The sequence below is a fragment of the Cydia splendana genome, chromosome 1 (assembly GCF_910591565.1).
Source record: "Cydia splendana chromosome 1, ilCydSple1.2, whole genome shotgun sequence".
Taxonomy (NCBI): domain Eukaryota; kingdom Metazoa; phylum Arthropoda; class Insecta; order Lepidoptera; family Tortricidae; genus Cydia; species Cydia splendana.
This window is the reverse complement of record NC_085960.1, coordinates 5,616,004-5,640,382: the sequence shown is the minus strand read 5'-3', so window position 1 is coordinate 5,640,382 and position 24,379 is coordinate 5,616,004. Positions and strand designations below refer to the sequence as shown.

General features: G+C 40.2%; 1 protein-coding gene across 12 annotated transcripts in view; it reads right to left on the bottom strand.

Moving 5' to 3' along the window:
- Nucleotides 1-24,379, bottom strand: part of LOC134789893 (tight junction protein ZO-3-like) — a 145,581-nt gene that overhangs the window by 8,043 nt on the left and 113,159 nt on the right. For 8 of the 12 annotated variants that reach the window (XR_010144132.1, XM_063760573.1, XM_063760581.1 and 5 more), the window contains 19 exons: nt 18,624-18,799; nt 15,395-15,582; nt 14,668-14,937; nt 13,252-13,428; nt 12,723-12,789; nt 12,272-12,422; nt 11,773-11,905; nt 11,256-11,399; nt 10,748-10,920; nt 10,131-10,302; nt 8,701-8,917; nt 8,228-8,408; nt 5,944-6,168; nt 5,183-5,348; nt 4,669-4,769; nt 3,875-4,024; nt 3,269-3,390; nt 1,337-1,453; nt 1,094-1,222 (listed from right to left, as the gene is read on the bottom strand). Coding sequence is in view for 11 of the 12 variants with exons in the window: in XM_063760573.1 (XP_063616643.1) it covers nt 1,094-1,222; nt 1,337-1,453; nt 3,269-3,390; nt 3,875-4,024; nt 4,669-4,769; nt 5,183-5,348; nt 5,944-6,168; nt 8,228-8,408; nt 8,701-8,917; nt 10,131-10,302; nt 10,748-10,920; nt 11,256-11,399; nt 11,773-11,905; nt 12,272-12,422; nt 12,723-12,789; nt 13,252-13,428; nt 14,668-14,937; nt 15,395-15,582; nt 18,624-18,799 (3,059 nt within the window). In the remaining variant the exon portion in view is untranslated. The remainder of the gene's footprint in view (nt 1-1,093; nt 1,223-1,336; nt 1,454-3,268; nt 3,391-3,874; nt 4,025-4,668; nt 4,770-5,182; nt 5,349-5,943; nt 6,169-8,227; nt 8,409-8,700; nt 8,918-10,130; nt 10,303-10,747; nt 10,921-11,255; nt 11,400-11,772; nt 11,906-12,271; nt 12,423-12,722; nt 12,790-13,251; nt 13,429-14,667; nt 14,938-15,394; nt 15,583-18,623; nt 18,800-24,379) is intronic. The other 4 variants (XM_063760597.1, XM_063760590.1, XM_063760607.1 and 1 more) reach the window with 4 other exon arrangements.

Here is a 24,379-nt window from a genome sequence, read left to right as displayed (position 1 = left end):
TTGTAGTGGTAATTAGTGAGTTTTGCTTGTCACCTGACGAAATGGCAAATCATATTATATGTAGAGGACATTCATTTGAATATAAATACATATATTATCTACAATGATTTTTACGTACAACCGCAATAGTATGAGTAAATGTTACTAATATTATACCTATGGGTAAATTTGTTGCGTTATAATTATAAGATACTGACAGATAACACAGACAATATAGGCCTTGATATTTGAAATATTTATTGTTCAAAAGTTAGGTGTAGGTATATACAGTGAAACCTGGATAAGTGAGACTTCAAGGGACGAGCAGATTTGTCTCACTTAAAGAGGTATTCCACTTACCCAGGCTCTCAGTTAGCCAGGTACAAATAAATTTCTGTCTCATTTACAGAGGGTCCCATTAACAGAGGTGAGAATAGAGGATATATCTCAGTTATAGAGGTGGTTAATAAGGTATTTTGTAATTATCTTTAAATGTTTAGGTAAAATAATCCTTGTCCCTAAATATTTTTTAAGTCTGTTTAAATATTTCTTTGAATTTATTTTGAATGATTTTCCAAAGGATAGATTTTTTCGATCAACATTCGACTTCATAGCGCCTTAGAAATGTATTAAATGAAAATTTGTTTCTTCTTGTTACTTATCAAGATTTCAGCTTTCGTTTCGATAGTTTTAACTACAGAAATTAACTAAAGGAAACTTGAAGTCGTTTAGACACAATTAAACAAATGCGGAATTTGTGGATAGACTAAGAGTTAGTAAGAATACGGAAATAGATCAATAAAGTCCAAGTTATAGAGGTCATAGATTGACGTTATCTCAGATACAGAGGTAATTCGTATAAAATTCAAAAAAACAATTAGGGAAATGTAATTTTATAAATATAGTCTCAGTAAAAGAGGTAAAATACACTCTCTGTCTCAATTATAGAGGTAAATGTGACTATAAAATTACAACAACTAATCCCAGTTATAGAGGTTCGGTTTATCTCACTAACAGAGGTAATTCAGTGCTAAAGTGTCGGGACCGCACCATGAGTCCCAGCTATAGAGGTTTCTCACTTATCCAGGTCCCACTTAACCAGGTTTCACTGTACCTGTATTTGGCGTGGTCGTTAGTGGGCGCGTTGGGCAGCGAGGGCCCGCGCGCGTGCATGGGCGCGGCGTGCGCGGAGCCGTTCATGGCCGCGGGCCGCTGCGGGCTGCGGAAGTTCTCCGCGGACCTGCTGCGATAGACGACATTCAATAATGATCCTTATTGTACAAAACTTAAGCTTCGAATTTCTAAAGCCTTGAAAATTACACAAAGGTATCTTTAATTTTAAGTTTCAGTAAGTTACCTGTAGTTGTCGGAGTTTCTGTACTCGAGCGAGTTGTGTTCGTGCGAGTTGGAGTTTCGCTGCGGACTCTGTGACGACATGGCGGTCGGGTTGGGAGGCGGCGGCGGCTCAAGTTTACTGAAACAATAATATTAATAAGTCATCGTTATATCTACGGATTACGATCAATCACATTCATTGTATAGGTACGATCAAGGAATTTGACGTATGTGCCACTTCGTATCTTTTCATGGTGACTATATGCAGGGCCGGATTAACCCTAAGTCAAAGTAGGCAACTGCCTAGGGGCCCCGCCTCGGCTAGGGGGCCCCGGCGGCTCAGCGCGCACCAATAAAAATTTTGTTCCATAGGGTCAAAATTCATGAGTAAATTTTTTATTATAATAATGATTATGCTTTGTTATTGTTTTTTTTTCTGAATCTTTAATTAATGAAATACTTACTGCAATAAAATTTAAGCAATACGTTACAGTTTACGGGACGTATTCTGCGTACCTGTTGTAAAGTTGTAATAATAGGGGTTTTCAGGAAAAATGGTTCACTTTTTCTCGAACAACCAACAACTTTTGGGTTATTTCGACCCAAAATCACGAGGACTATTGATTAAAACAAAGAAAAAGAAAGAAGACGAACGTGTCCCCAGTTTTTCATAGGAATGCTCGACCTTCAGCCTCACTTTTTACCTCAATTTACCCATTGGTTTGTGTTCCACATCTCTACTTCAGCTTCGCCTTTGGCCTCGCTGCGCCAAGCTCGGCCTGCGGTCTCGCTTTTTAATACAATGGACATTGGTTCGTGTCTGTGCTCAACTATTTATCCTGAAGCCTGATGAAGCACGGCTTTGACTTCGCATGAAGGTTCGCCTCACTGGGGCACTTCGGACTTTTAGGCCCAGATGAAGATCGATACCCGGCCTTTTAAAACGCTTTCACAATTTGCGATATATGTAGTTAAAAAAAAATTCGCGCTCGCTGCGCTCGCGTTTATTTTTGGTTCCTTAGTTGACCCTGTATCATCTACATGTTAGCTTGACTGGTGAATAAATAGAGGTAGACCAAAAAAAGTCTGCAATGATTTTGATGGCATAAGCAGTCCAAGTGTTATTTATACGTCATAATTGCATAGAAGCTTTGACGTTTAAAATGACACTCGCACTGCGAGTGCTATCAAAATTGTTGCAGACTTATCCTGGTCTAACTCTAATAATTTAAGTAATTTTAACATATGGAAATTCTTTATTATTAGGTTAATTCTAATCATGTGGCTCGGCGTTTGATCTTATGGTCGGACAATCGCTGTTCAGCCTCGCAAAATATTAACTATTGAGAAAATCAACTTTGCGGCACTAGTTGAGCTTAGCCCTCGCTTAAAATTTGCCATTAGAGGTAGATAGGAAAGTGACGGTGAAGCTCACATCTTTGGTATTCCACTGGGAATTGGCCTTAAGCCTAAAAGGGCTCTCCCCACACTTGACACGACGCGGAATCGGCAAAAACCGATAGAACAAAGCTTTATGTCCACGCAATAAGAGCGAAAAAGGCATCGTTCGATTTGGATCGGCTAGGCCGACGCCTGAAGATTGAAATTAAAAACGCACTTATTTCCCTGTACTGAATATGTTGTGTGCACAATTGACTGTAGGGGGCCCCGAGCCTCGCACTGCCTAGGGGCCCCGACATGCTTAATCCGGCCCTGACTATATGTGATCCCTAGCAATTTTCATGTCGATGGCCACTGTGACAAGTTGCGAAGCGCGAATCGTAGGGAGCTCCGTTTGTCTTGCACGTCATCACGCGCGGCGCTCATTCTTGCTTTCCACTTTCAATCCGGAGGTCGCGGGTTCGAACCGCGGCTCGTAACTTATGTACGAACTGCACTAGGATGGAAGCTGGAAGGATTTGCAACGTCATAATTTGATAAACAGTAAACTTACTTCGGAGGCGGGGCGACTTTGAGATCATCGGGGGCGTTGGGCGGCAGGCGACAGGAGCCGAGGGCCGAGCCGTTGTTGGAGCCCCCGTACTCGTACGACGACGTGCCGTCGTACGAGTTCTGCTGTGAGAGAAACAAGCTCAATCAATACAAACTCGGTGACGTAGTTTACGTAACATTTGTAATTGTGTTACTATTTTATTTAATATAGTTTTGAGAGTGTAGGTACTAAGAATGATTAGGCACTAATTGTATAGGGGTAATCCATTAATTACGTCACACGTTTAGGGGGAGGTAGGGGGTCAAGGAAATGTGACTTGTTGTGACAATTCAAAAACAGGTAAGTCACACAGCCAGTGATGACCGGTGAGACGGAAGTTGGACTTTCCGACATTCCCACCTCCAGCATATATAGTATTGGATGACACATAATACCTAATCAAATAGGAGTTTCCAATCACCACGTCAAGTTGTAAAGTCAAGTTAGATCCAGACCAGTTACTTCAGTCAAATCAGTCAATCTATTCCAGCTTTTTCATCAGCTGCGTTTACGTCAAACCAAACCATTAGTCGCTATCTGCTACCCTGATTCATGATGAGAACGTACCGGGTTCCCAGGATGCCGGTGCCGATCGAGCGAGTTCTGCGTGGGTTGTATGATCATGCTCGTAGGTCGGGCTGTGTACGTGGCCGTGTCGTCGCCGTTCGCTTCCTTTGGTGGTCCGAAGAGACGCTCTTGTGCGCTGGGACGGGTGTTCTGTGGAAGTAGTGGCTTTATTAAATACCCATTGTGTCAACCGAGGATTTACACGATAACGGTTAAGAAAGATTTTTTTAAAGCATCCTTAATCTGGCTTAATGGAAAAAGAATATAAGTAAATCTAAAGCTTAAGCTTTTAATATAAAGGTATGCTGGGAACAGGAGCTAAAGTTGCTACTAGGATATCCACTGAAATAAGAGACAACAAATAGGCTAACCGGGGCCACTCGCACCATCCCACTAACCAGGGGTTAGCCGGTTAAATCTGGAGTTACCATGGGTACCAGTACGATTTGACACTGGGTTAACGGTTTAACCTGTTAACCCCGGGTTAGTAGGATGGTGCAAGTGACGCTAAGTGTTGTAAACAAGGACTGACGTCTAATAAAATTGTATAAGGTTTTTTTGATAGGCATAGAATCCCTAGACCGCCATTTTGGAGGAGGTTTGTTGGTCAAATATTCCTCTTTTCACTTGTAAGGGCCACTTGCACCATTCACTAACCCGGGGTTAACCGATTAAACCTGGAGTTTCCATGGTTACCAGTACAATTTGACACTGGTTTAACCGGTTAATCCCGGGTTAGTGGGATGGTGCAAGTGGGGCTAACACGACTAACAATAAGAAACCCTCGGTGTTACCTGGTGCGGGTGCCTGCTGAGCGGCGGCCGGGCCGGCGGCGGCGCGGGCAGCAGCACGCCGCCCGCCGGTCGCCCGGGCGTGCGCGGCGGCAGCTCTGGAACTGAACCGTGCACACACTACTTGCAGACGCGTTTCACACAGATTATAACAGGTACGAATATCCTTACGGTCCTTATACTTGCGATTTGCATGAAGAAACCAGGGGAGGTCATTTGGGAAAGTCTATGTCATAGATATTCATGATTTGTGACGTTGCCAGTTGGTTGCCAGCTCCTTGCGTTGTATATTAAGTTAGCGACGTACAAAAGTCATAGTTTACTTTTTTTACTTCATTAGTTTGTAAAATTTTGTACACAATAGACTATAGGTAGGAAGATAATTACACTAGCCTGACTAGCCCATCAAATGATTAAGTATACATTTTATTATGAGCTGAAGGTGAACGTAGCATTAGGTACCTACACAGATAGGTACCTACAGTTACTTATTTTAAGACTTTGACAAAGTGCTTACCGGTCCCATACAGCGGGGAGTGCGGAGGTGAATGTGCCATAGGATTCATCTGGTACGGCGGAGCCTCTTGCGTCATATTCTGCTGCCCGTTATGGTGCGTCATGCCGTTGGTGGGCCCGTTGCCGTTCGTTGAGAATCCGTATTTGCTGTCGCCGTAGCCGCCTTGCTGTTGGGTTGAGGAAGTGTTCAGTTGAAGTTAGCTACTGGTTATAATAACGTTATATTATTTACTTACCCAATAATTAAATATTAAAAGTACCTATGACATTTAAATATCTTCAATAATCTTGAGGTAGTTGCAAGCAGATTGTGGTACTAGAAAAGAACTGAGAATACACATTCATCTGTTAAAACTTGAGTTGAATGTATGCTCTCAGTTACATTACATTCCCCTGCCATGATTAGCTACTTACTTAAAAATCTGGCATTACTAAACTAAGGTAGGTTACCTACCTGTTAGGTAATTGATTTTTATTAAAAACAATTGATAGATAAAAAAAAACAGGTAAGTACATCACTGAAAGAACTATTAGTATTGTTATTGTAGTTACTGACGTTAACGGTAGGTACTAGGTAAGTAAAAAACTGTCCTAATAAAATATTACAATTAATTATATACCTAATACCTATACCGTGGATACGCATAACTTATGACGATTGATTACCATGATAGACAGCGTCCATTTTTGTGTGATGATCTGATGATTTTATGTAACTTGTCGATACTACAACATTTATTAAGCAATGATAGTTATACGAACCGTATAAGGCGGTGGCACAGCATCAGCCATATGATTCATATCGTCATCTCGGTCCATGTTGTCCTGCGTCGTGGCTATCGACGGGTCCGACGACGACTTAACCAGCCGCGGCGCCGGCGGCGGGCTGACTTCCAAGTCGCTCTCCGGACTCGACGCGTACGACAGACGGTTCTCCGTGCTCGACGACATTGAGAACAAGAAGTCGTCCGACAACGGCTCCGGCCTCTGTTTCGCGTCCGCCATTTTGTGAGTCGGCCATTTTGTTCGGGTCCGGGTGGGTATGGAATGGGGTGACAAGACAAATGAATGATTGCAGTAAAACGTTACAACTATGTTTAGCGTCTGTGAATGATTAAATGGGGCACACTGGACAAATTAACATTCAAGTTAATTGGGGTGTTGGGAAAAAATCATTTACACAGGCCAAGCGTCAATGACACGAGTACTGTGTAGGCTTGTGCAAATATTGTAAAAGACGGTTTATCATAGTTTTGAATGTTCATTTGTTTTTAAGTGGTATTTAACACTGATAAATAATGACAATGTTTAACAAAAACAATAACACATTATGTCAACTCTTTGGCTTTGGTTTATATTAATGAGAATCAATTAAAATAAAACAAATTAAATCTACAAGAAGCGTAACAATACCACATACACAAGAAGCGATACATAAAACAATGCAAATTATTTACATGCAGCAGATATACATACAAAAGTAGATAAAAAGCGAAATAAACAAATCAAAGTATTGAGTCATTTTGTGTTCTAACCTATTTTGGTAACTTTTAGTTTTAGTTATTTACCATATTTAAACCTACACGTACCCTAAATGTAACTCAGAAATAGGTTTATTAACCGTTGTTTCGTCCCTTTCTGCCTCGGACTGATCACATTTCTGGTTAACAGCGTGTTCCTCTAGCTTTAAAGTGGGTAGCGACAAATTTTTGATCTTATGAAGTGATCTTTCTGTGAATGTAGGAAGTGTGCGAGCCTCACTGAACCTTCCAGGGTCTACGGCAGGTTTTGAGTTGCATTTACAATTCGGAATTCGACATATTTGCCTTGAAGGCTTATCAAAACTTTTTAACACAGGAAGTGGCAGTTCTTTTTGTAACCTAGCTTTCCATTCGGGAACTTCATTTTTGTTTTCTACCTCATTCTTTTGAAAGAACACCGAGGCTGGCCTAAACTGCTCAGTCATGGGAACAACTGAGGATGGTCTCTGTATATTTGGAGTGGGAGATTTAGCAGAAGTTTCGAGGACGCTGTAAGGTCTAAATCCTTGTTGTGGGTACATATTCTTTCCGAAATTTCTCGACATTTCAGGACTGATAAAATTTCTTGGATTATAATTTCGACCGGAATAGTACTGCCTCTCTGGATAACTGGCAAAAGTGTGTCTGTTTTTGTTAGTCAAGTAAGTGTTAGGAACGCTATAGTTGTTGTTAGCCATGCAAGGAGTTAATGTTTCACCGTAATAGTAAGGTACTACGTGATTTCTGTTAGCGTCATACAGTTGATTGTGGCGTTTGGTTTTAGCGTTTAGATTAGGCATGTTCTGTGGTGATTGCATGGGGGTGTGGGGTGACCGAGACTGGGGGTAGTTGTTAATGGGGTAGGAGATGGGGTAGAAGGCGGGATAAGGGGACGGTGGGATCGGGAAGTATATGTCCGACACCATTTCAACGTGCTACACCGCAGCAAAGACAGAAGAAATGAAATTGGTTAATACATTTAATGCCATTTCAAACCAATCCGCAATTAGAACTTTCCCTTTTTTTGGGATCGCTGAAATTGGTTTGGAATAAGGCCTTTTTATATGATCGAATAAATGACGTTCATTAAGAGATCCCCAAATCCTATCATTTCTTTTTGCATTTTGCTGTAGTCATTTATTCGATCACAATTAATATTAACATAGACAGATCTATACGAAGCACATAGTTTACCAAATGCACCTTTGCCTTTACCAATCAACCATCTTGAAGCATGATGCGACATACTGTTGTAAATAGACAGACATACGAGTAAGACACCTTTCCAATACTAAACATAGAAATATATTCCGATTAATGTAAATACGTGTTCTGAAGTCTTCAAACAAGATAACAAGCTTTTACATAATGTTTACTTACCAATGGCACAAAATAATGACATACACAAAATGCTATCTCAATTAAAGACTTTAGACATCATATCAGGTACCAATTTCATATTATTTTCATACATATAGTCTTAAATTAAACTTGTGGGCGAATCTGGTCACATAATAATTCCTCACCTTGGTCTCAGACACCCACAGCTGCTGCTGCTGCGTCCGCTGTATGAGATCAGTGAGCTTGTTGAACCACGTGGTCTGGTTGGCCTCGCTCAGCGTGATGGTGTGCGTGAACACGTGGCCCCACACGCGCTCCATGTGTTGGGACTGCTCGAGGAGCTTCTTTGAGGACTTGTGGGCGGATCTGGAGACAGAAAGAAAATTTTGAAAATAAAAGTGACATACCCATTTTATCAAGAAATATTTTTTTGATAAATTAACTGGTTTTCTTCAGAAATGGTATGATTGTTAGCGCTCGCGGAATAGAAAACAGTTTTTATTATTCACTTTTGCCTTATATCTGGCGGCTAGCCTGATTGCAATGTACCAAAGTGGGAAGCCGCGCAGAAAGCATATTTCAAGACTTTCGCGCATAGGTACTAAGAGAAAGAGCAGTGAAGTGTCAGGGGACAGTGACCTTTCCTAAAATAACTTACTTTGGAAGGCCTGCTCTCAACTGCTTGATGATATGTTTGTTGTCAGCCTTCAGGAAGATGACGATAGGGTAGAACTGCGCGTAGTTCAGTCGGTCGACGGCGTTGGGGGTAATGTCCAGTAGGGCGTGCTTCCCTCGCTCCATAATGGATCGTATGCTAGATAGGCGGATGATGCCAGCTGACTTTGTTTTACTGTCTTCTAGGGTGCTGTCCATTTCTGTAAATAAAATGGTTGATTAAGAATTGACATAAATATTCAAAGGCTACGCTTTTACATGTTCCTAATATTTTTGGAAGACATTTGTGCCAGCTGTGAGATAACGGTACTTACCAAATGATTCCAGGCAAACCACTTTTCAAATAAGAGCTCACGAGTTTGAAGTAAAGAGAAATATAGATTTAGATTTAGATTTATTTATTTCATAATATGAAATTACAATATAAATTATTTTACACTAATCTACTTATACGAATTTATATTATGATCGTCAAGTAGGAAAATAAGAATTGATTATAATTATACAAATGTCAAGCAATAAGTACCCAATTTAAAAACCATTATAACTATTATAAGCAATCAATTAATTAACTAAATTTTTTAACAATGTCAAATAATATAAAATGTAAAAACAATGTCAATACAGTAAGCATGGATATGTCATAATGATCGTCAAATTAAAATAAAAATGAAATATAGGTCAAAGAAAAATTAATTACATTCAGTTTATTGTGTTACATGTAATTTCCATATATTCATTTACAGAATATAATGGATTATCCAATAAAAAGAGTCTCAATTGGCGTTCAAATGTTTCGTCAGATGGTTCAGTTCGCAATTTTGCAGGTAGACGTTCATAGTACGTTGGTCCAATCACCCTCGGATTTAGCTCGTTAATGTAGCAAATTGATCCTCATATAAAACGAGCCTATGGCGATCATCTTGGCGTGTCAACTAACTACGAAATAGGGCACGACTCGATTATGCACGGGTTGGAAACTTGAACCACAATCTTCAGGATAAATGTATGTGGATCTAAGGGAAAAAAGTTCCGGCTTCTCTTAGGATGGAGCCGTCATATCCAAAGAGGTTCCAGTTCAAGGAGACGGATTAAGCCGTGGTGGCCGAGTGGTTCTGACGTCCGACTTTCAATCTAGAGGTCGTGGGTTCAAATCCTGGCTCGTAGCAATGAGTTTTTCGAAACTTATGTACGGAATATCATTTGATATTTACCACTAGCTTTTCGGTGAAGGAAAACATCGTGAGGAAACCTGTATACCTACATCCGCGAAGAAATTCGAAGGTCTATGTGAAGTCCCCAACCCGCATTGGGCCAGCGTGGGGACTAAAGCCTAAACCCTCTCGTGCTTGAGAGGAGGCCTGTGCCCAGCAGTGGGACGTATATAGGCTAAATTATAATGACAGAACTTACTAGGACACGCGAAATTGTCTGGCTCCTGCTGTAGTAATCGCTCTCGTGCCAAGTCAGCGACACAACCCAGAACGATCACAGGACGCACAAAGCCGGGCTGTTTTAGCGCCACTCGCTCGTATGCGGGGAATTTGCTGATGCTGTCCGACAGTACTACTTCATCCCAATGCTCCTGTTGAAAAAAAACGTACAAGTTACTAAGATAAAAGCTTTAAGAGACTGTAATGCAAGGTTCTGGATCTTTTGGTGTCTATGAGCTGTGCGATTGTTTAGGTCATTTTAGGTCGAGTATAACTGACCTTGCCAGGACGCTCGCACCACCGCTTGTGCTTGCCGTCGTTGTCTGACATCTTCTTGGTGGCGTTGAATTGCGCCTTGTTAGCGATCGTATCTTTCTGAACCAGCTGTTACGACCAGCACATAAGTTACGTAATGTAAAATGACCTTGCGCAGTCTCTTTCACCTCCGACGTGTGAAAAAACGTCGCCACCTGAAGAGGTTGTGCTTACCATCGTTGAGTAATATCTGCTTCTTGGTCGCATTACTCGCATTAAACTACACCCTGCAGGGGATCTCTTTCTGGACCACCTGTTACAAGGAGTAGGAAAGCCACTGACCTTGCCAAGACTCTTGCTCCTCCGATGCGTGGAGCGCCGCCGCCTGAAGAAGTTGTGCTTGCCGTCGTTGCCCGACATCTCTTTCTTGGTCGCGTTGAACTGAGCCGTTGCAAGTTCCTCAGCACGGGCCTTGTTGGGGATCGTGCCTTTTTGGACCTCTTGATTGTTGCGACCTGTTATGATGAAGGATAATAATCTTATTAGATGTATTTGGTACAGAAATAAATAAAAAATGCAGTAATAAGTCATCCCGGGCGAAATTTTTGGATCGTATGTACAGCAAGTCTCCGATGCAATTGAATGGGGACTTTAAGACTTTTGCACTGGCTCCTAAGTCTAAGTATCATTGTTATTTTTGAGACATAATATATTTTTTATTTTTAGGTCCATTTTACAAAAAAACATTTTTTCACATTGGGTACCTAATGCAAACACATTTGGTTCAGTATCATATACTCGTATAGGTATAGATGCTCGCAAATATAAATAAGTTTAAATATTCACTTACCTATCCTGTAGACCTGCCACGCGCCGACAGTGCCGTTGTGCAGCGTGTCCACCACGTGGAACACGTCTCCGCATCTAAAGGACATCTCTCCGTCCGTTGGCTCCGTGTAGTGGAAATGCGTCTTTATGTGGAACGAGTCACCAGCTGTAAAGGAAATATAAATGTCATGAGGTATTTCTGGCCAAGAATTTAGAGTGATGAGGATAGGATGATGATGATGACAGAGGGTGATGATAATTTTTAGGTTTTCAGCAGTTCCGCTTCATGAAATTTCGCTTTCCTATAGAAAATGTATGATACCCAAAAAAATATAAGTATGCTTATAATATTTAAAAAAAAAGCAAGCATAAAAAGAATCTTCCAATTCGACCGAGCAGTTTTGAGGAATTCGGGGAACATACATAGAAAAGAAGACAAAGTGAGAACCTCCTTTGAATTATTGAAGTCGTTTAAAATTATTGTTAGACTGTTAGATCGATGGATTTAGGTGCAATTAGTATTCAGGATAAAATCTTACGCATCTGTCCACCAGCAACAGCGCTGTATTCGCTCGGCGAGTGTTGCACGATGAGGTCTATTCTCTCCTGAAGACTAAGTAGGAAGAGAACTGCTTCTTCTCGCGTCACGCCTTTCATCTCCATATCGTTCACCTGGAACAGTTCGTTATATAGTATGAGATAAGACAAGTAGAGTATCATGGTCTGAGAGAGTTTATGATTATCTCTCTTTCAGTGTCAATTAAGAGCTTAGCTTAGAGAGGTAGGTGAGTTTAGCTGAACCTCTACGTTACTATTCGACGCACATCGCACATTAACACAGGGATACTTCCACGAATGTCGATCACTAATAGGTATTTAGTCATATTAAACTTCCGAAAGCTCGAAAACCGATTTTGGTCATATGATAAACCAACCAACTTGACCTGGTTTACAAATTTAACAGTGTTGTGCACATTTTTTGAAATACAAAAAAGTAGTGTTGGTAATTAAGCGACGTTCTGGATGTGTAATGTTTACCTTGAGTATCTTGTCAGCAGGCTGCAGGCCCTGCAGGGCGGCGGGGCTGGTGGGCTGCACGCCGGACACGAACACGCCGGAGCGGTTCCCGCCGCACAGCCGCAGCCCCACCGAGCCTTCCTTCTGGAAGCTGATGAGGCGGGGCTCGCTTCTGGAATAACAATTGAATAGAATGTAGTTTAATAAGCCTTGAGGATTTTCATCGTTGATGTTGAACCGTTAGTGAGTGTAGATACAGCTATTAGGAGGTCGCGTTCAGTACGGATCAAGCGAAAGAGGAAATCATTATCGCTGAACATATGGGGGTCAAATTGGTAGCGTTTATTAAGGCTCTTCATACACATCCTGTATAATTCAAGAATATGAATAATTGAATTTGTTTTCACGTAAATGCAAGACTTTTACGAATGAACTGGCCAAAAAATTGTAGTCACGAAAGTAGTTCACTTACGGTGGTTTGTTTCGCTGGTTGGTCATTCCGTCTTCTTCGTACAGTTGCCGCCTGCTGCTATAATAGTCTGAAAATATGAAAACACAAGTTATAGGTAATCTGAAATTACATAACCGCTGAAGTATTTAACACGTTTGCTGAATTTTTCAAGTATCTAAATAAACGTGCAGTAAAGTTGTTCCTTTTACAATAAAAACAATCAAATTTTACAAAAGGTGGTCGTGATGACTGCTCCGTTTCGTGCGAAATGAAACCCATGTAACTGTTTTCAGTGAGCCCACCTCACACTGACGCCGCCACATACAATGCAAGAGTATGCTCAGCTCTTGTACCAAGTACATCCTAGCAAATATATTGCATTCCTCCGGAGGCGGCGGCATCGGCGGCTGTTCAGTCTCGTGCGACAATCGGCCCTCTTCTGCTGTCTCCGGCTGGCCCGCCTCGCACTGGCCGCCACGTACAGGTTCTGCCCGCTGCTGAAGAATACTGATACCATAATTCTTGCACCAAGCCTAGTAAACGTAGGTACCGTCATTTCTCGGAGGCGGTGGTCTCGGCGGCTGCTCCACTTCGTGCGACATCGGGCCCCTCCTGCTGTCCCCGGCGGGCCCGCCTCGCACCGGCGCCGCCACGTACAGGTTCTGCCCGCTGCTGGAGTAGGCTGACTGCATCGGTTCCGCGCCCGCGTATACGTTGTGGGACCCATCTGAAATTGTACAAGTTTACATTCTTCAGTAATGGAATGGAAAAATTACAACACTCAATCAGTCAATCCAATCCACCGATCGAGGAGGAGTAAAAAATCAGTGCATATCACGAAATGACATTTCCTTTGCACCGAAAAAGGGGATAGCCAGTCACCCAATTTTAAATGGCTACAAGATACAAGTTTAAACATGCAAAATGGATGAAAATGCATATCACCATTGGGGTCACACACGGGTAAGCACATTTTAGAAAAAGGTCACTTCTGTGGACTATACATTAAAAGTTAACGACTCTGGTACATAAATATCCCGTTTTTCTTAATATTTGAGTCTCAAGTACTGAAAAATGTATCCTGCCTATAAACGTGTCGCTTAAAAATTTGCTTTAGATTCCCTTAACTTTGCAATGTCTACAGGAAAGACGCGAACGAGTTTGCTATAAAATGTGTACGACCCACACGCTAATTAATAGTATCAACCGTATGTCATCATTGTTTCCGGTTTATACATATGTGCACATGTAACTTAAGTATAGCTTTATAAAATGGGGGGCAAAGAATAAGAAGCAGCTTAGGTCCCCAGATGGCAAATAATGCCTTAAACCGCAAATAAGTGTACTTATATTATAAGTACCTGCTAACGAAAACGATGCGGCGTTATGTTATGTCGCATTAAATTTAAAAGAATCTCATTAATTACCTATATGTACATGTTTGACAGCTTGAATACCAAAAGAGTTAGTAAGATCGGATGCGTCAGTTTAATCAGCTGGTTATTTCAAGGTATTTGGCCTAATGAATCTTGTTTGTTGACTGAGCTGAGCGATAGACGTAGTTAACATTGTTTCGTTGTTAATTTTCGTTACGTGATGTCGGTAATTATTATGAAAGTAGATGATTTACTTAACTCTAGCATTAAAGCAAAGAAAGAAGTCTTACTTATTTCATACAATATATGTGATTTATTAACGTCGCATCGTGCCTATTAAATATTTCAACCGTTTTTCACATAAATTACACATAGGTATATATAGAAACGCACATAGATTTTCTAATACATATCTCCATCTTTAATTTGAAATGACCAAACACGGAAATAACCAAAAGATACATGACATATTGGTGAAATCGGAAAGTGTACTTATACCTAGCTGACGTCGGGTCAATAAAACATGTGATAGATGCTAGAGTAGAGGAATGGCATACATTAGTTTTTAGAATGAGGTTGTAAAGACTCACCTAAACTATTGTAATTATTCTGATAATTGCCGTTAGTGACCGTCTCTTCCCGGATCAGTTCCCTCGTCACCACTAAATTAAGTCTGTCCTTGCAGGACTCTATCAGTTTCCTGGCTTCCTTGAGCGTTATGGCGTCAGTGATGGCTGTGTTGTTGATTCTGGTGACTACGTCTCCCTCGCAGAGTCCCTGGCCGGCTTGGTTTAGCTGCTCTCTGGCTCGGAGGGTCAGCTCTTTGACGTAGAGTTTGCAACCCAGGACTATGCCGAAGTCTGTAAGGAGGGTTAAAATATGTATCTTAGTATCATAGGTATATTGCATATATATTGTTGTAAATATTTAAGTAGATTGATATCCCATCAAACACCTATATATGCATGTGATTTATGAATGTAAAATGAGGCCAGTTGAATATTAAGAATATGCGTCGTTGTTGATTTCGCTGGCAAAATAATTGAGATTTATATGGTTGCCAAGTTTTAGTGCACTTGGGATGTAGTTAATAAAAGTTCAGGGATTTGACTTAGCTAGGTTTTCGCCTACATGCTACATTATATTTGTCTATGTTATTTTAAATTTAGTCTTTTAGTAAGTATAAAAATTTGCCAACACAACATAACAACTAGCCAAGATAACATCCAGGGCACACATTCGACTCGCAATACAAAATTAGAGAGTTCAGGGGGCCCAGCCACTGCAGGCATTGAATTTAAATGGAGTAACACCGACCTTCCTTCTTCCCGTTTCTAGTGAGCGCGAGCTTGATGTTAGTAGGCGCGGTGGGCGGCGGCGCGGGCGCCCGGCGCCGCACCACCAGCGACACGGCGGCGCCCGAGTCCCGTAGCACCGCCACCGCGCGGCCGTACTCCACGTTTTCTAGAGGGACTCCGTTCACGGAGACTATACGGTCGTTGACTCTGGAAATAAGGAATATATAGGTATATTTAGAATGAGATTCTTATTATACATATGTATTTACTTAACACGATTAAGTCGCATAACGTAGTGCATTGTAACCAAAAATTTTGCGACTTTGATGGCGCTTTACAGCCCCGTATTGCCTGACAAAGTTCTATATCGCCTTAGCCATGATTTTGAGTGGTAAGTACTAATTTATTTGATTGGCATGGAGTAGGCTCTTTACGATTTTCGATCGCTTTTTACGATTTTATAGAAACAAAGTTTTGAAATTGATCGCTGACATGACCTACGCCGGTATCTACTGACATTTTATTTGACTATGAACATACGCACATTAAATTATTACCTACCATATGTAAGCTGTTTTGTAGCGACACTATCTCAGGGTCAAATAGTATGTTGTTATGCTCTAAGGAAACACTCGACAAGTTGGCAGCCTTTTAATACTTAATAGTGACATAGTCAAATTAGGGCCCGATAACAATTTATTTACTCAAACTATCTAGTTTAGAGTGATAGGTAGATAGATACCTTCCTATCTCTGCGGCACGAGGAAACCCACTTTTACAAAGTTACATTTGCGTGCTATGTTGCTACAAAGACTTTATGTTAGCCATAAACCGCATGACATGATCTAGTTCTCACTGTATTAAATGACAAAGTAATTGCCGATAAATTTTGTTTAAATAGGTACACTTTTCTATACAGCTAGTACTAATGGCGACGTGGGCACTTAAGTTGGGACACTTACTGTACATGTGTAGGTAATTGGTGACTTAAACCTACTGGTGACTTATACCTCGCGTAGCTTATTATTCGTCCGTTATACTTTTAAACGAGATATGGTAACTACGTAAACGTAACGTTTAACTTTTTCACACCCTAGCAAATACGTACATTCCTACTGTAATTGAATTTATTAACCGTAACATCAATGTGACATGAAATAATTCCGGATTATCAATTCAAAACGCTTAATCTTAATTCTATTGGAAAGCAGAGTTTGACTGTGTCCAGCCATGCGCGAGGATCATACATATGAAACTTGCTGAGCAGTTAACAGCAGTCGAAGTGACAGCTTCATTCGTGTGGATAGAGGAATGAACCTATATTTTACCTGCTGTAGTTTAACCGGGGGGCCTATTTGACTTGGGAAAGTGATAGAAAGTAACATGGCATTGGCAGATTTATAATCTAGAATATTTATGATTTGTTTGATCATTTTGGAAAATGCGCACAGTAATAAACAGGGGTGGCCAAAAAGTAAGTGCATTCCCGTTGCCAGGGAGGTTTTGGGATTATACTGAGCAACTTTTACTATGGGACCAACCCCGATATCGCGAAAAAAAAAATGGCTGTTTCATACATTTCGGCTGGTCCATTTTCTATGGGAGGGTAATTTTTTTTTGCGATTTCAGGGTTGCTCAGTATAATCCCAAAACTTCGCTGGCAACGGGAATGCACTTATTTTTTGGGCACCGTGTATATTAAGTGATAATTAATATAAGTGTTACTCTCACAATAATCTGCTTAAACAGTTACACCTAACTATTCTTAATCTCTATTACCCAGGAACTTACGCCACCGATGGCCGTGATTACATAACCAGGACGCGTGACATTCCTCACTTGTGCCAGTTCAATGTACCTGCCATGTACCGTATACCGTTAATACACACGCAGAATGCACACACACATATTTAAGTGCTAATTCGTATTTCCTCTTGATGGTTCAGGAATTGGGAGTATTAATCAACAATTACTTTCTGTCAGTCTTACTTTGTCTAAGAAGTAAGACTGACAGATATTAGAAAGAAAACTAAAATTAAGGATATATCAGTAACTGTAAAAATGTTAAAATGGAAATGGGCTGGACATATGGCAAGAGAAGGTAAAAATAAGTGGGATAGAGAGGTAGCGGAATGGTATCCTAGAGATGGAAAGAGGAGAGAAGGGAGACCAATAATGAGGTGGTCGGATGACATCAAGAAGCATGCGGGAGTAAATTGGATTGGGACAGCACAGAATAGAGAGCTATGGAGAGAGCTGGAGGAGGCCTATGCCAAGAAGGCAGACTGAATAATTAATAAAAAGCAATGACATTCAAAAATATATTTATTAAAATTAATTAAGGAAAAATGTTAATATAAATGAAATGTGAATTAATTTAAATGTAATATGCAATGAACTTTATTTTTTGGTCAATAAAGGCTATTCTTATCTTATCTTCTTATCTTAATCAACAATTAGGTAGGTATTACAGTTACGTCCGTATCTCTATTGCATATAGCAGCGGTCGGCAACCTTTTTTTCCGTAGTTTTGGTAGCGTAGTTAACGATGAGTAAGTTGACGCGGGCCGCACTTTGTTAATATTTATGACTTTATCAGACATTGTCGTTTCTCAATATTACATAGCCAGAGAGGCTAGCGGGCCGCAAGTGACAGTTTCACGAGCCGCATGCGGCCCGCGAGCCGCAGGTTCTCGACCGCCGGCATATAGTACTACGAGTATCACTTTTTAAGTCAAATAGTAAGTAAGTAACGTTGAAGATAAGTACTTAGGAACGTAGGAAGGAGAAAAGTAGGAAAGCGGACCCCGTCACAGTACGGGACAAACGCTAGGAGGATGATGATGATAAGTCCTTAGGGTCGATTGCACCAAACCGTCTGTCCCCAAATTCTATTGTATGGGAAGTTGCATAGTTCCCTGCCGAGTGATGTTGATCAGTCCGTCACCTTAATAAAATGTGAATTTCGGTAATTTATGTAGGTAGAAGAAACATATTTTGTTCAGACGTGCCAAGATGGTTTCTGATAATAATTCACGGTTCGTTAAACATATCCGTGTGGTAACTCTGATCTCATTCGTCTTCCCTAATATTTTCCGAGACCTGTTGCGAGTCTATCTCTATGAAGATATCTGAGATGATGTCTTGACGAACAGTTAAAGCGCGATCCCTGCTCATGAAATGGGATCGAGATATCCCTGTCCCGTTGAGAATGCTGAATCCTGTATATTTAACTCAAATGAACTCACTGTAGTTTCTCCTCCGCCGGTCCTCCTCGCAGTACATCAGACACGGCTATGGAGGGGTCCCCGCTGGCGAAGTGGGGGTTGTCCCTGCCTCCAGAGACGGCGATGCCGAAGCCGTAGCCGGGGACGCGGTTCAGCCGCACCCTGTGCGTCTCCCAACCGCTGTTGCGTTCTGCCGTCTGGAAAAAAGAGAAGAAGATTTATTATTCATGATTTAGGGAAAATTAATGATATGAACAGTGGGAAATCTATCTTCGAGTAGTACATTGTCTCTTCAATCCCGAGAAGCGTAAGCGCTTTTATATGTCAGAAAAGTCAACTAAACAATGCAAAGCCACTCTACGACGATAGAAAGCGTTTTCCAGTCTCTGCCAAAGTTCTGATAAGGTAAGTACTTTGTCTGTACAACGAGCTAGTTTAAGAAGCAAAGACGGTGAGGTGAATACGCAATAATGTACACAAGTGCGTGCAAGCTCTTCCCCATTCAAACGACCTCGCAAAATCGATACGGACCGTGATAAAATTGACGAGCACGTTTCACAATCGCTTTGTTTCCCGATGGACAATGCAAAACATTAGAACTCGATTATCCACAACCACAACCCATTCGCGGTACATTATGATGTTGAAACTTAAGACGACTTGCTTGGATATATTACGCCTAAGCATTAGAATTTATTGAACTGTAAACAAATGGAGAATAGATGATACGAACGCTGATTTCCGTAATCTTATAGTTATAATCTGATAAAGCTGTGGAGCCTTTCAGAGAAGGTATATAAGTACCTAAGGAATCTAAAGCACAGTTTTTCAGGTGAGTTATGAATCTTATGATGTATGTGCTATCATACCTAGGGGAGGTAGGGGACCATTGGGCAGTCGGGAGGCTCGGGCACCCCCTTGTAAATCTGGACGATCTATAAGGGATTTGCCCAATGGTCCCCCACCTCCCCTACTCGTAGTACAATGTAACCTGGTTTCAAAATTATTGTTATACTCCACCTACTGTATTTCTCTTGGCTGAATGGCTTAAAAGTGAATAAAAAACTTTCTTTAAATTTTAAACGATAAAACATTTTTTTTTTCTCGTACCTATTACCATTAGGAATAAAGGAAGGTACATGGTTAAAGTGTTTCGGTATATTCCGGTCCACCCGGTATAGTTAAACAATTCAAGACAGAGTCAAGGCACGAAGCAATATTAATGTGACAGTAAACAAATATTGCAAACCGATTAACTTTAAAGGCTGTTCTCACGGGGACTCAGGAGTGGCTCGACACTCCTTGCTTAAACTAAGCGATATGGTAGATCTACAGCTAGATTTGGAATTTATTAGGCTTTTAACATAGACTTTAATGCTCGATGCAATGTTGTGAAAAGCATAAATGGTCGTTAAATTTTGCGTACAACACGCACTTAGGCACTTTGCGTAAGGTGGTTTAGCCAGTTTTGTAAAGGCATGTAGGATATAGAACTAATATATTATCTTAACCAAAATAGGTACAGTCTTATCATTCTTAATATCAATGAGTTCAGCCATCCATAAGTTCATCATAAGTGTCTTGAGATTTTTTGAATTGGAAGTCAACATATACCTAATAGGTACTTACTTAAGTACTACTTAACTTCCACAGTAAGCAGCAGAAGGTAAGTAGTGGTAAGTAGCCGAGGTGTTCAAAATGATTGAACACGCTCTTACTTCCTTTAAGTATCCGATTAGCTACTTAATTCTGCTGCTGACTGTATCCACTTACGTTGTGTAGAAAATATAGAAATAACCACAAATATTTTGCTTTGAAATATTCCTAAAACCAAAAGGCAGTGAAGAAACAAACATTAATCAAATCTTATGCAATCCCAAATATACTAAACAATGCATTAAAATGCATAAATTTTCCGCGGTTCAGCATTGCCGAATTTCATTAATTGCATAACAGCATCCAACCTACAAAATAACATAGTCTGAAGCAACTAATACGAGATGACTTCGGTAATATTTTATGCCATATTTGGCTTAAGAGATATTGTGGTAAGTAACCGGTTGTCACGGCATTGTGGGTTACCGCCCACAGTCAGCCTTGACTTCTACTTCTCCTAACTTGGGTTAAAGTTAAAAAAAAACTCACTTATTTTTCATTATTGCCAAAGGTCATTGCAACACGATTTCCTCGCGTTGGCGTAGTGAAAATTTTTGTTTTTATTCGGTAGCAAAGTTTGTTTAACACTCGCGCCTTGAAACCCTAGCAAACGCTCAAGATTCCACTTTGATTGATCGTCATATTTTGAGTAACTACGTACCTATGTAACTTTTTCTTTTGGACATTAGAGACTGCGTTATGTGGTAGTAGGCAAGACACACATGTTGTGACATTTGCAAAGGGACTAAAGGGCAAATGGAGTGACGCATCGTTTATTGGACGCCATTATAAAGGCAGCCTGTCTGGCGCACATGTCACGACTTGTCTCGTGTTTTACAAATTTGGAATTGCTAATTTAAATTCCAGAAACGGTAGAGCAGGTGAACATTCCACAGTATCACCTGATAGAAATTGATGATTGGATCTTAACTAATTTAGCTGATATTAAAAGAGCTAATAGAGTTACCTACTTTAGGATAAAGGTACGAAAATGCATAGAGTCTGTTCGGAAAGCGAAGAGTCGTGGAATGTATTTGGCCATTTGGGTCCCATACCTACATTCCACGTCACGACTCTTCTGTTTCCGCACAGACTCTAAAAGGAAACTCAATTTCTAACAAGTACCTAACGGTTTTTACAAAGCTGTTTTAGTCACAGGTTTACCCATGGTTTACCTATATGTAGGTGATAGAGAATAATGATGTCTATCCTACGTAAGAGTGGGATTGCACTTGCAATACCAGCATAATTTGGAATCAGATACCTAGTACGCCCACATGTTAACCGTAACATTTGATAAATACAAACTGGATAATGTTTCATTCATCGTAAGTGTGACTCATCCCGGATCCCGCCTGCATGCACTTTAATTTTTTTAGGGCAATAAAAGGAACGCATTTGCAAAAATATTAGCTTAAAAAAATTAGGTAACTAACTTAAACTTAATCGAGGCCCGTTTAATAAAAACGTTAAGAACGTATTCTATATGAGTGACTCATTATGCGGGAGATGGCCTGGGGACGACCAGATAGACAATTTAAGATCTTTCATTCAACGGAATGCATAAAGTACAAAAATAAAGATTAATACCTACTCTTTTTTTGGTGACCTGAATAATCCCATATAACCATTCCAGTCGCAGAATCACAAAGTGGTAACTAAATGTCAGATGTGTCGTAACAGAGTCCACACAATGTGTCTAGAATTGTTTCGAAACAAAGTGTCGTCGCCGTGTCTACACTTTTCCGTAACAAGGTGTCGACACATTTGTGTGCACTTTGCGTGCGGTTTGCGACTAAATCTGACAGCAAATTTGTGACAGCAAATGTCAATATAAAATACCTCTTGAAAACCAAGGTTTGTCAAACTACTATTAGTGTCTCGTGTGCTCGTAATTCTAGTAAGTCATCATGGGCAATGCAAATGATAATAATCGACCGAAACCATATAAACACCCAACACCCGTCAACCTTTTACAGAAAAGTTTTTAAAGAAATTCAATAAGCTACTTAGGTCAGGCAACGAATGCTCCAAAAGTTGTAGAGGGAAATGCTCGGAACACAATTTTTGACTCCGTAACTCGGTTTGACAAGTTAGGAGGTGAACATATCAAAAGTCCCCGGCCGTAGCCCTTGAGCGGGGGGGAGAGAGGGGGCTTTGAAGGTCCCATTTTCCCGTTTTTCGATTATATCTCGGAAACTATGCATCTCAGCGACATGGCCACTTATACAAAATGAAAGTTAATTTAATTTGTTACAAGTTTATTCAATCAATTTTTTCGATATGTTGAATAGTTTTTGAGATATCCGCTCTTGAAAGTTTATTTAGGGCTCTCAATTTTATCTTGATATATCTATATCAGTGAAGGTGCTAGGCCGTGTTTGGTATCGTTTTCGTATAAATCTGGGGTGCTGAATCCATTTAAGATATCACATTGACACCATTCCACAAAATAAAAATAAATCTTTTTAGGGTTCCGTACCTCAAAAGGAAAAAACGGAACCCTTATAGGATCACTCGTGCGTCTGTATGTATGTCCGTCTGAATACACAAAATAGTTCTTTACCTATAGATGACAGGAAAACCTATTAGAAATGTGCAGTCAAACGCGAGTCGGACTTAATGTACGGAACCCTTAATACGCGAGTCCGACTCGCACTTGGCCGGTTTTTTTGAAACTCTTCTTGACGCTTAACCGCTGAACCGATTTCGTTGAAATTTGGTATAGAAATAGTTTACGTCCCGGAACAGGACATAGGATAGATCTTATAACCAAAATCATCTTTTGAAGGTGTGAAAAGTGGCGTGGAAATTTGTACGGGAAATCAATCACCGCTAAACCGATTTATATGAAATTTGGGATGGTCTACATCTTTGATTTAGTTAAAAATGATGAAAAAACATGACTTCAAACCGAAACTTAAACAGTATTAACTTCAAGAAGTCAATTCTGAATTCCCCCCTACACCTCATTTCACACCTTTAAAGGATGATTTTTGAGATAACTTATTATATCCTGTCTCGGGACTCAAAATATATGTGTACCAAATTTAAATTAAAACTGTTCAGCAGTTTAAGCGTGAAGAGGAGTTTAAAAGAAAGTATTTTAATAAGTTTATATGTTTTTACTTCGGAATGGTGTCAATGTGATACCCTAACTAAATTTGGTACTGCGAATTTATACGAAAACGATACCAAACATGGCCTCGTAGCGTAGCTTTACTGTTGTAGAAGTCAAAATAAAATTGAGAGCCCTAAATTCTTATTACTTGGCCAAACTTGTGTAGAAGGAAAAGGTAAAATAAAAGTCTTCGGCAGGAATATAAGACACAAATATATTTTTTTTTGCGTTACTATTTCATTCATCAAATATAAACATACCTTGATTATACTATTCTAGTGAGATCCTCATAGATAAACAAAAACATTTACTTAAAAAATTACAAGGTCGAAATGTCACGGAACTTGTGAGAGTAATATGTGAAAAATAAAAACTTTTATGAAAAAAAAAATCTGGACACAATTTAAGAATCACCCAATTGCGTCGAGGAATCATCTGTATTTTTGCTTGTTTCATTACCTCCTCGCTTCTTTTTTGTCCTTTGTATTCTGTAGCAATTTGTTAGATCTGAAAATAAAGATAACTTGCGTCGTCACGGATGTCGATTTATAGGTTTTAGGGAGTGCAGAATTCGAAAACGATGATCATTTTATAATCCAAGATGGCGGCTACGTATTTTGTCATAAAAGTGGAATCCAAAATAGTCATCATTTTCGAAATCTGCGCCCCCTAAAACCTATAAAACGATATCCATGACGACTTTTATGACATAGTGCATTGCCGCCATTTTGAAATTGAAAATGTTATCATTTTCGAAATCTGCGCCCCCTAAAACCTATAAAACGATATCCATGACGAGTTTTATGACATAGTGCATTGCCGCCATTTTGAAATTGAAAATGTTATCATTTTCGAAATCTGCGCCCCCTAAAACCTATAAAACGACATCCATGACGACTTTTATGACATAGTGCATGGCCGCCATCTTGGAATCCAAAATAGTCATCATTTTCGAAATCTGCGCCCCCCAAAACCTATAAAACGACACCCATGACGACTT